This window comes from Callithrix jacchus, chromosome 11 (assembly GCF_049354715.1).
Source record: "Callithrix jacchus isolate 240 chromosome 11, calJac240_pri, whole genome shotgun sequence".
Taxonomy (NCBI): domain Eukaryota; kingdom Metazoa; phylum Chordata; class Mammalia; order Primates; family Cebidae; genus Callithrix; species Callithrix jacchus.
The window spans coordinates 43,089,954-43,102,587 of NC_133512.1; the positions used below are offsets into that span (position 1 = coordinate 43,089,954).

A 12,634-nucleotide genomic window follows, 5' to 3' on the forward strand; every position below is an offset into this window, starting at 1 on the left:
ATTGACATTTTTGGACAGATACTTCTTTGTTGTGGATGACGTTCTGTGTATTGTAAGAAATTTAGCAACCTCACCCACTAGATGTCATTACTATCCCATCCCAGGTGTGACTACCACTAATGTCTCCAGAAATTCCCAAATGTCTCTTAAGGGGCAAAATGCTTACCTACTTATTCAGAACCATTATTTAAATCATCTATATAGAGCAGCGGTGTCTGTGTCTGTTCATCCAATCTCTCTCTATTTTTACACTATGGAAGAATTTTCCTTGAATCTGTGCTTTCCAATATGTGGTATGCATGAAACCCATGCAAAGGAATGGGAACTCGTGAAGGTAGTTGAGTTTCCTGGGGTAGTGACTTAATTAATTATTATTATTTTTTTTAGATTTACAATCATGTGGATATGATTTACAATCATGTGTACTTAAGTTTTTTGAAAAAATATATTAAAGAAATAATGACCAGCTATTTACTTTGTAGTTTGATTATTTTGCAGCAGGAAAAATATATGAGTTTTGAAAAAATTAAGGGTAATTTAATTTTCACTATGGCTTTTGTGAGCTTAAAAAAACTAGTCAAGTATCACTCTAAGTAGAGAATTTTCTTCCTGAAGTAGATGCAGAGAAAAGGAACAGAGGGACAGCGCATCAAAAATGTAAAATAAAACATGTTTACATACATTGTTTCCTTATTTTTACTTCTTATTTATAATTCTTGGTATCATTTAATTCTTAATTTTTATTATTGAATAGTCCTGAAAAATTATTTACATTCATTCCATTTGTTATACTGAAAAATTGTGACAAGAAAGCATACATATAGTTTTAAGAAAATCCTTGCTCTTTTTACTATGATTAATTGAAAAATAAAAATGAAAATTCCTTTACTAGAGAATAAAATCTGATGTAAATGAGAAGACATTTCCAGGAAAATTATTCTCCTGCTTAAATCTTAATTTTATGAATATGTTCTGAAAACAAGCTGGAGGTATCTCAAAAAACATAGCTTTATTTCTCTGACAAAAAATTTCTAATATTTTATCTCATAGGCAGAAATCGTTATTGCATAGACAAAAATTATGCCGGTGTTCTTATTATTTGGGATAGAATTTTTGGTAAGTAAAATGTATTAAAATAAAAAAAATGAAATCAGCTTCTTTATGTACAGGAAACCAAATCTCATATCCTTAATGTTTATCTTGCAGGGACATTTGAGGCAGAAAATGAAAAAGTTGTATATGGCTTAACACATCCCATTAATACATTTGAACCAATCAAACTACAGGTAACATACTTGTTTTTTATTCTTTCTGCATTTATATGATTTCATAAATCTTACGGTCAAGAGAAAAATCAGCTGTTGAAACGTGGAAGTATATTAGAATAACCTGAAAACCATTTTTAAGTATAAAAATTCAGAAATGACTCTGGTACGCAAGCAAAAGTTTGAATCAAATTAGGCAAAATACACTTAAAAACAACTCATTATAAGAATTTTCAAATATGTCTACTGTCTAGAATGAAAGTGTCTTTTAAACATATTCTTTCCCAGAATAGACCTGAAATATATTCATGTATTCAGTAGGAGCAATAGCAACATGTATAATTAAGGCTGATCCCACAGTAAGAAAAATATTTGCTTTCAGGGTGCATGACTCCAGTTAGAAATTCAACATGAGGCCTTTGCCTTACTCTTCTTGGACCCAAGTGTCAGGAACTATTACAGATTGGTTAAGTCTGTGCATTACCTCACTCGCTAAGACTTGTCGGACTGGACCAGTTTTCTGTTAGACATGTGGTGCTAGTTGTTCATCGGTCTCAATGGTTGGCACTAGAGAAATGAGGAATGTCTATGAAGCTCTGATCTGTCAGAGGCAGACCACTGCAAATCCTCCTGGGGTTAAGCACTCATAAATGAGAAAAAGATAAGAATCCTTGAAAAACTGAAGAGGTTGGTCAATGACAGCTCTGTACATGGGACTGCTTACAATATTCTGGAAGTGAGGAAATTATTAGCTCATGTTGGGTCAGCTTTTCCAGACTACTTCAAGTTTCACTGAAAGTTGAAATAACACAATTGTTGACACCTATTGAGCTTTTACTGTGTGCACTGCTAACAGCGCAGCAGAAAAATATTTAGTGTAGCTATTACTAAAATCTTATGCAATAGTGACTCTTTTTATTCCCATTTTCTGCTGGAGGAAACCGAGGTTCCCAGAATTTAGATTATTCACCCAAGGTCACAAAGCTTGTTAGCTGTAAACTTAACCAAGGTGGGTTGAAAGCTAAGCCTAAAACTTGGTTAACTCAATACACTGTACTGGTTCTTTACATAAAAGGCCCTAACAAATTGCCTTCACTCATTCAGTGAAAGTCTTTTTTTTCTTTTCTTTTTCTCGCTCTGTCACCCAGACTGGAGTGCAGTGGTGCAATCTCAGTTCACTGCAACCTCTGCCTCCCAGGTTCAAATGATTCTCCTGCCTCAAAAATCCCATGTAGCTGGGCACATGCCACCATGCCTGGATAATTTTTTGTAATTTTATTAGAGATGGGGTTCCACCGTGTTACCTATGATGGTCTTGATCTCCTGATCTCCTGATTCGCCCACCTCGGCCTCCCAAAGTGCTGGGATTACAGGCATGAGCCACTGTGCCTGGCCAAAAGGCATCTTTATCTCCTAGTACACCAAAAGAAGAAAGGTGATTATATCTCTTCTTTATTCTCAACTACATGGCATTTCTCTCTGTGTCTCTTAGACTTTACTAAGAGTAAGATATGGCTGGGCATGGTAGCTCAGGCCTGTAATCCCAGCACTTTGGGAAGTGGAGGCAGGTAGATTACAAAAGTCAGGAGTTCAAGACCAGCCTGACCAACATAGCACAACCCTCTCTTTATTAAAAAATCGAAAAAACTGCCTGCCTGTAGTCCCAGCTACTTGGGAGGCTGAGGCAGGAGAATTCCTTGAACCCAGGAGGTAGAGGTTGCAGTGAGCCAGATTGCACCACTGCACTCCAGCTTGAGCTACAGAGTGAGAAAAATAATAATAATAATAATAAAGGAATATGATACATTTTTCAGGAGAATAGAGGCAAATATTTTGGATATTTTCTTAATAATAAGCTTTATATAAATACAACCAATTGAGCAATAGTACATCGAAAGCTACCTTTTCTTCACTTCATGTAGCAGTTGTCTCCTTATTGCAGCCATTAAAAAAGAGATAGACAACTTCATCTGTATCCTCTAGGACAGAGTTTGGCAAACTTAATGTGCATGTGAATGAGAGGATCCTACTAAAATGTAGATTCTGTTCATTAGGTCTGTGGTCTGGTCCAAGATCCTGTGTTTCTAAGCAAGGCCCCATGTGAAGCCAGTGCTGCTGGTTGATGGGTGGTTTCTTTCAGAAGTAAGGCTTTGGGAGTGTCTTGCTGAGGAAAAGGGGGTTTATACCTGAAGTAGAATGAGAAAGGGAATATTGAATACAATGAGAGCTGCACAAATAGTGGGATGATTCGGATTTTGAGAGGAACAGTGGTCAGAAAATCACAGGTATTTATGAACAGCTGCTGAAGCTGTGTGGGTTCAATTCTCTAGGTCTTTCCTCTCACATTTCCTTTAGCACAGTAATTGTCACAAGTGGGTCTAAGATTAGTCTTTTACATGTTCACTTATATTGTCAGAAATGTCAAGTCGGCAAGTTGTGATAATTAGGAATACTTGAACTTACAAAAACACTTACTTATTTTCACCTCCATTCCTTTATATGCAGCTAAATTTCTCACCTATTCTTCAGAGGCATCAAAGCAACTTAGGATGGGTTCCAGCAGACAGAAGGGGTTTGTTTGTTGGTTTTCCTTATTATTGGGCATAAATCATTCACCTTGCCTTCCATTGGCATCACACATTTTCAGAACATTGGGAAATAAATAAGTGAAAAACAGGATTTTCTTTTAAAACATGACCATGTATTTCTTATGGCTTGTTTCCAGAATGATAGAAACAAAATTGTAGTCAGTTTCTGAAATTACAAAGCAGGTAAGTATATTAATGTACATTGTAACTTCTAAGCACATTCGTTTTCTATATTATGGTTCTTATTATTGCAGAGCCCTAAGCTAAGTTTCTACCTAACATTTACCTATTCCTCAGATCTATCCCATTAATCCATTTATGCCTGAGGTTGCAATTTTTTGAATTTTTGCAGTCAGACCTTGGCAATGGCCTTAAGTCGTAGAATATAAATAACTCCTACATGCTTAGCATTCTGCTGATGGAGCATTAGGCATAAATTGTTAAGTTCTTAATTGTCTAAATGCTTCAGATTCCTTATTGTGATATTCTAAGCAATTTCAAAGTTTTATTTATAATCTTAAAGGTTCAGATTGTTCAAAACACAGTGAAAATACTAGTAAAATCACAAACTCTGACAAAGCCAAAGCTTCTTTCTCCATTAATTGACTTCTATATTTATCATAGAACTCACCTCTAGGGTCTACAGCTGATTTTCAAACTTCAGGAGTCTTTTAAGTCTCCTGGTGCATTATCATCACATATGTGTCATAAATAACAAACGTTTATTTAACACTTATCACATGTGGTCACACTTTTCACTTCTATACATGTCAAATGCATGATATTTAAAGAATGTGGATTCCTGCTATGAGACTCAAGGGGAACTTTTGCCTCTGTTGGTAAACTTTTTTAATTACAGAGTATGGACAATTTGATACTCAGAAGTCTACTATCACAAACTACTTACAGGATTTTTATGACTATATATTGTCTGTAAAACAATACAGTAAATAGAGAATTGTGTTTAAAATTTTTGAACTGATACATAATCTTTATATGTTGTCATGTTCAACTTTTGTATCCATTGAGCAACACAGAAGAGTCGTCATTGGCCAGGTGTGGTGGCTCACGCCTATAATCCCAGCACTTTGGGTGGCTGAGGCAGGTGGATCATGATGAGGTCAGGAGTTTAAAACCTGGCTCGTCAACATGGTGAAACCCATCTCCACTAAAAATACAAAATTAGCCTGGCATGGTGGTGTGTGCCTATAATCCCAGCTATCCAGGAGGCTGAGACAGGAGAATCACTTGAACCTGGGAAGTGAAAGTTGCAGTGAGCCAAGATTCTGCCACTGCACTCCTGCCTGGGTGACAGATCAAGACTCTGTCTTGGAAAAAGAAAAAAAAGAGATAAGGTGTCATTAGGCAGGGATGTTGAGTGCACAGGCTGCTAGTTAATTCCACTGGAAGCAAAGCCTCTTAACTCATTTTTTTCTACATTGCTGATTGTCCAAACAATTGCCCTATTTTTACATTTCAGAATTATAATTTTATTGAACTTCAGAAATATTGACAATAACACACTTAATAGTACACAGAGTGCACAGAATAGATTACAGCATGGAGTACAAGTACACATAATTTCTAATCATGTATAACATATGTTTAAAATATGTAAATTACCATGAACAATAAAATGATATATATAATTTTTTGTATTTGATCTTTCTGTCCTATTTATCTTATTTGAAATAAACTCTTTTTTTTTTTATTCTTTCTAGTTTCACCACTTATTTTACATATGGACTACATTCTGGGCCACACCTGGATTCTTCAATAAGTTTTCTGTCATATTTAAAGGACCAGGATGGGGTCCAGGTAAACCAAGACTCGGTCTAAGTGAAGAAATCCCAGAGGTAAATAGAGTTCACAAAGCTGGAGATCGGGAAGATTCGTCTCATATTGTCAGGTCTACAGCCAGCTGGTACATAGGCTGTTTTCATGCAAATCTGTAAAAATATGTTCCCTCAGTCAGATGCAGTCCTGTGGTCCTTCATGTATGTCCACCAACTGGGTGCCTATTAAAGGAGTGCCTTCTCCCAAGTGAACTCTGCCTCTTACCTGGGAGCACACACTGTGGAGCAGAGCTACAGAGGCTGGTTTTCAGATCCCTTTAACGCCTGCCTTTGTGTGGGGCATAACTTCACAAATAGATGCAGCTCAGACACAGAGTCCTAGAATTCTAGAGATAGAGGAAAACTTAGGAATTAGTCAGTCTACGCTTAATTCCACTTATGAAAAACTGAGGCCCCCAAAACTGCATCTAAAGTCACATCAAGACAGTGTGGATTTTGGGTCAAACTGTAACTATCTTCATTTTGTAGTAGAGTAGAAGAGTTAAATACAGAAACCACATTGAAACCAGAAATTTACAAATGTAGGTCTTTAAAACACAGGAACCCAAATGAAAAATTCAGTTCCAACCCAGAATTACTCTTCTGGAGAAGAAAGAGAAGTTTCTTTGTAATCATTTAGAATATAAGTTCCGATTTCTTAGCACATAAATGCCATGAATATTAACGTATAAACAATACTAAAGTAAATTATTCTTGATTTCAAGGATGATATGATACTATGCATACAAAAGTTAGCCTGTACTGTTTCAAGGAAATAAAATAAGATATTTTATTTAAATATTATTATTTTGGGCCAGGCGTGGTGGCTCATGCCTATAATCCCAGCACTTTGGGAGGCCACGGTGGCCGGATCAGGAGGTGGAGAGATTTAGACCATCCCGGCCAACATAGTGAAACCCTGTCTTTACTAAAAATACAAAAATTAGCTGGGCGTGGTGGCATGTGCCTGTAGTCCCAGCTACTGGGGAGACTGAGGCAGGAGAATTGCTTGAACTCAGGAGGTGGAGATTGCAGTGAGCCAAGATAGTGCCACTGCACTCCAGCCTGCCAACAGGGCAAGACTACGTCTCAAACAAATAAACAAACAAACCAAAACACAAGATGGATTTGTGGATTTTGGGTCAAACTGTAATTATATTCATTTTATAGTAGAGTAGAAAAATTAAATACAGGAACCACATTGAAAATAAAAAATAAAAAATGTAGATCTTTAAAAGACAGGAACCCAAAGGAAAAATTCAGTTCCAACCCAGAACTTCAGTTACTCTCCTGGAGAAGAAAGAAAAGTTTCTTTTAAATCATTTAGAATATAAGTTGTGATTTCTTATCAAATAAATATCATTAATAGTAATGCAGAAACAACAGGAAAAGTAAATTACTCTTGATTTCAAGGATGATACTATGTGTACAAAAGTTAGCCCTGTGATTTTTTCAAGGAAATAAAATAAGATGTTTTATTGAAATATTATTATTTTGAAAAAAATCCTAATCTAAATAATGATAGTTTCTCACTCAGTTACCAAAGCTTCTGGGAATAAGTTTCCCAGACATTTTTGTTTATGTTCATAATTATTGTGCAACAATCTACCAAGTTGATACAGGTGAAATAATTTTTACATTTCAACTAAAAAAAAGCTGTTTGCTATGATCCATTTATTATTTTTCTTTCTGTCAATAAATAACTCAAAGTGAATACAATATTTTAGTTTATATGAGTGCAGGAGTCTGTGTTAAAAAAAATAGATGTAGGCTGGGTGCAGTGGCTCACTCCTGTAATCCGGGAACTTTGGGAGGCTGAGGCGGGCGAATCACAAAGTCAGGAGTTCAAGACCAGATTGGCCAACATGGTGAAACCCCACCTCTACTAAAATATACAACTATTAGCTGGGTATGGTAGCTTGTGCCTATAATCCCAGCTACTTGAGAGGCTGAAGTAAGAGAATTGCTTGAACCAGGAACCAGCAGGCAGAGGTTGCAGTGAGCCCAGATTGCGCCATTGCACTCCAGCCTGGGCTACAGAGCAAGATTCCATCTCAAAACAAACAAACAAACAAACAAAAATAGATGTGTAGCATTTTGGGGAAAGTCAAATGCTAGAGTAGAAACGTGGTTAATTGGAAGCAACTTTTCTGAAGTTTCCAATAAATAACTTTAGAAAAGTTTATTCCAATAAAATAATTATTTTTCTTTGAAGCATGATTACCTGCCAAGATCACCTTCTGTTTTTGTTGTTTTTGTTCTTTTGTTTGTTTGTTTTTTGAGATAGAATCTTGCTCTGTCACCCAGGCTGGAGTACAGTGGCATAATCTTGGTTCACTGCAACCTCATCTCCCGGGTTCAAGCAATTCTCCTGCCTCAGCCTCCTTAGTAGCTGGGAGGCTACAGGTACATGCCACCACACCCAGCTAATTTTGGTATTTTTACAAGGTTTCACCATGTTGGCTAGGCTAGTCTCAAACGCCTGATCTCAGGTGATCTGCCCACCTAGGCCTCCCAAAGTGCTGGGCTTATAGGCATGAGCCACCGCACCCAGCCCCTACCTTCTGTTTTTTCTTTTACTTTGCTGTCATATATGATCATCAACACATTATCAAATAGGGAAGATCCAACCCATTCATTTTGGCTATCTTTATTATTTACACATATTGCTGAATTAGTTCTTATGCTGCTTTTTAAGGCAGACTACATCATAATTGTAATGCTTTTAAAATGAGAAAAAAGTTTCCTAATTTACAGACATGTTTCTATTTTGTAAAATTATGTTAGTTTTTTTAAAAAAAATAGCAGATACTTTTTTCAAATATCTCTCCTAGTGTGAATTTCAGTAAGAGAAATAAGTCTGGAGCAATATAAAGGAAATGGTTCCTTCCTGTCTACCTAGGTCACTGGGAAAGAAGTTCCCTTCTCATCACGTGCATCTCAGCTATTAAAGATATATACAGTGGTGCAGTTTGCTCTGATGCTAGCATTTTATGAAGAAACCTTCGCAGATGCAGCTGTAAGTAATGTCTATTTTAAAGAGTGTGAAAACATTATCTGTTACTTTGTTTGAAAATGAAAATAAGCTCCCCATATTAAGGCTATGATTTGTTATTCTCTTTAATTATCTGCTGGAATTTTGGCAGCATCTCACATTTAAACAGGTAAAACAATTCTTCTAGACTACTAAATGTAAATGAATTAATTCTATCCTAATTGGTTCTATATAGAATGTTTACCAAGTGGTATGCTGTTAATCTGTGTGATAAAAAATAATTTGCTATAAACCAATTTTATAACAATTAAAATAAAAATACTTCAGAAGTCAGAACTAAATGTATGGGAAAGCATACTTTTCATCCATTTTAGCATATTTACCTTCATTTAGAGAATTCCCTGCTATAATTACTTTAAAGAGTTTTCAATATAGAGGTTAATTCCTTTAGTTTGGCCTTTCTAAAGCATTCAGAATATTCCAATTTGTCTGGTGCAAATAGAAGAGCACTAGACAGGAGTTAGTTCAGGGATCACCATTTTGGGAGTCATTTTTTAGCCACCGAAGAATCCTCATACTACCTATATTTCGGAAAGAGCAAAAATAACATAAAGTATATAAAAATATGGTGGCAATTGCAAACAAACAAACAAACAAATAAAAACAGAATAAAAGAACAGGTATTTTGTTTTATAGATTTATTTATATTATATTCTTTATTAAAAATTAACAATAGTTCTAAAAGGTACATGAAAGAGGTAAGGTAACTAAATGGTAAGTAGATAAACTAGAAAATAGTGTAAAAAGTTGCGGTTTTTATACTTTGTTACCAAGAAAATGTGCACCCCATTAAAAACCTCAATGAATCAGCAATGTTGAAGGTTACATGGTAACTCTATGAATAATAGTGATATTGGAAAGCCACAGAGGTGGTTTGTACTTGCAGCAAAGTGGTGGTTAGGATACCCCTATTCTTTTTTTTTTTTTTTTTTTTTTGAGATGGAGTCTTGCTCTTGTCACCCAGGCTGGAGTGCAATGGCAAGATCTCAGCTCACTGCAACTTTCCCCTCTTGGATTCAACTGATTCTCCTGCCTCAGCTTCCCAAGTAGCTGGGATTGCAGGTGCACACCACCATGGCTGGCCAATTTTTATATTTTTAGTAGAGATGGGGTTTCGCCATGTTGGCCAGACTGGTCTCGAACTCCTGACCTCAGTCCATGTGCCTTGGCTTCCCAAAGTGCAGAAATACGTGTGCTTATTCTAGCTTAAAATACTGCCATACAAAGAACCCCACAAGTAAAAATACTCAAATGACCCTGATGCTATGGCTTGGTTTATCTGTACATCACTGAACCAATCCATGTAGTTGGTCAGGTCTGGAATATGTACATGGTCTACAAAAGGGAGGTCAGGGTCAACTAAACAGGATCCACATGATCTATGAAAAAAAACAGTGGCTTGAAAAGAAATTGAGGTGATACATTATAGAAAAAGGTAAATAGGCTCAAGTAGGCAAATATAACAAAGTTAGATCTATATAACATAATAGATGTTCTCACTCAATCACCTATAAAATACCTAGTGACATATAAACCTGCCCGTAATTAAGATATTTATGATATGAGTGTCCATTAGATGTCTTCTTTTCTAAAAAACAGAATTTCCAATTAAATTTGTCTGGAATACAGCAAGTGTTTCCAGGATTGGTTGCTTCAGCAGTTCAGACATTCAGAGCTTTAAAAGGGCTTCTCTAATACCTTTGGATTTTGTCATCATAAAATAATGGTGATAATAATAAAAAAGCTGTGAGGGCTTTTGACTAAAGGTGGCAAATTCACCACTCTTAGAGCATCTTGTTAATTTTATATTTCATTTTATTTAAGAGGGAAAACACACACACACACACACAAACACAGACACATTTCTTCCTGGCAGACTTCCTTTTATGTCTCGTATTTCAGGACATGCCCACACTAACCCAATAACTAACATCAGGTCATGAATTAACTATGAGTGAATTACACCAAGTATAATTTTTGCCCTCAGGATAGAGTGGAGTTCACTTCCCCTGAGCACATTCCTCATTTATACCTGGACAAAATAAGCACAGCATTAGTACAAAAGACATGGGAGGTATATGTTGGTTAGGCAATCAATAGTGTATGTAATGGGTCCTGCTAAATAGATTTTCAAAAAGTTGTTATAGAGAGTATTGAATAATGCCTTGAGAAAAGGCAATTTAGTAATTTTAAACTTTTTTTTTAAGTTCTAGGGTTCACGTGCAGTTTTGTTACATAGGCAAACTTGTGTTATGAGGGGTTTGTTGTATGGATTATTTTATCACCTAGGTATTAAGCCTAGCACCCATTAATTATTTTTTCTGATTCTCTTTTTCCTGCCATCCTCCACTCTCCAACAGGCCCAATTGTGTGTTGTTCCCCTTTATGTGCCCAGGTGTTCTCGTCGTTTAGCTCCCATTTACAAGAGAGAACATGGGGTATTTGGTTTTCTGTTTTTGTGTTAGTTTGCTAAGGATAATGGCCTCCAGCTGCATCCATGGCCCTGCAGAGGACATGATGCCATTATTTTTTGTGGCTGCATAGTATTCCATGGTGTATATGTACTACATTTTCTTTATCCAGTGTGTCACTAATGGGCGTTTAGGTTGAATCCATGTCTTTGAAATTGTGAACAGTGTTGCATGTAACTTTATAACAGAGTAATTTATATTCACCTGGATATATACCTAGTAATGCGATTCCTGGGTGGAATGTTATTTCTGTCTTTATGTCTTTGGGGAATTCCATACTGTCTCCCACAATGATTGAACTAATTTACACTCCCACCAACAGTGTCTAAGTGTTCCTTTTCCTCCACAAGCTTGCCACCATTTGTTATTTTTTGACTTTTTAATAATAGCCATTCTGACTGGTAGGAAATGGTATGTCATTGCAGTTTTGATTTGCATTTCTCTAATGATCAGTGATGTTGAGCTTTTTTTTATATATGATTGTTTGCTGCATGTGTCTTCTTTTGAAAGGTGTCGTGTTGTTTGCCCACTTTTTTATGGGATTCCTTACTATACCTTTGTTGGATTCATAATTTGCAAATATCTTCTCTTATTCTGTAGGTTGTCTTTTTACTCTGTTGATCGTTTATTTTGCTGTGCAGAAGCGCTTCTGGGCTTTCTTTGATTGGTAGACTATTTATTACTGCCTCAATTTTACAGTGCACTGATGGTATCTTCAGGGTTTTAGTAGCGTCCTGGTTCAGTCTTAGGAAGGTGTATATATCCAGGAAATTCTTCTAGACTTTCTAGTGTATGTGCATATAAGTGTTCAGAATACTGTCTGATTGTTGTTTGTCGTTCTGGTTATTGGCAATAGACTCCTTGTTGTTTTTGGTAGTGTTTATGTGAATCTTCTGTCTTTTCTTTATTAATCTCACTAGCAGTGAGATTTTTATTTTATTAATATTTTATTATTTTATTAATATTTTCCCAAAAACAGCTCCTGTATTTGTTGATCTTTCAAATGGCTTTCCATGTCTCAATATCCTTCAGTTCAGCTCTGCTTTTGGTTATTTCTTGTCTTGTGATAGCTTTGGGATTTGTTTGATCTTGGTTTCTGTAGTTATTTAGTTGTGATGTTAGGTTGTCAACTTAAGATGTTTCCAACTTTTTCACGTAGGCTTTTAGTGCTTTAAACTTCCCTCTTAACACTGCCTTAGCTGTGTCCCAGAGATTTTGGTATGTTGTGTTTTTTTCCTCATTAGTTTCAAAGAACTCCTTGATTTCTGCCTTAATTTCATCATTTACCGAAAAGTGATTCAGGAGCAGGTTACTCAGTTTCCATGTAATTGTCTGGTTTTGAATGCTTTTCTTAGTCTTAATTTCCAATTTGATTGTGCTGTGGTCTGAGAGACTGTGCGTTATGATTTCACTTCTTTTG

At 36.1% G+C, this 12,634-nt stretch overlaps 1 protein-coding gene across 6 annotated transcripts in view; it reads left to right on the plus strand.

The window, feature by feature from the left end:
• The window catches only part of AGMO (alkylglycerol monooxygenase), a 356,235-nt gene that overhangs the window by 166,155 nt on the left and 177,446 nt on the right, over nucleotides 1-12,634 (plus strand). For 5 of the 6 annotated variants that reach the window (XM_078342639.1, XM_002751549.8, XM_054237216.2 and 2 more), the window contains exons 7-10: nucleotides 1,051-1,116; nucleotides 1,207-1,286; nucleotides 5,575-5,709; nucleotides 8,591-8,707. In XM_078342639.1, the coding sequence (XP_078198765.1) occupies nucleotides 1,051-1,116; nucleotides 1,207-1,286; nucleotides 5,575-5,709; nucleotides 8,591-8,707 (398 nt within the window). The remainder of the gene's footprint in view (nucleotides 1-1,050; nucleotides 1,117-1,206; nucleotides 1,287-5,574; nucleotides 5,710-8,590; nucleotides 8,708-12,634) is intronic. The other variant, XM_054237221.2, reaches the window with a different exon arrangement.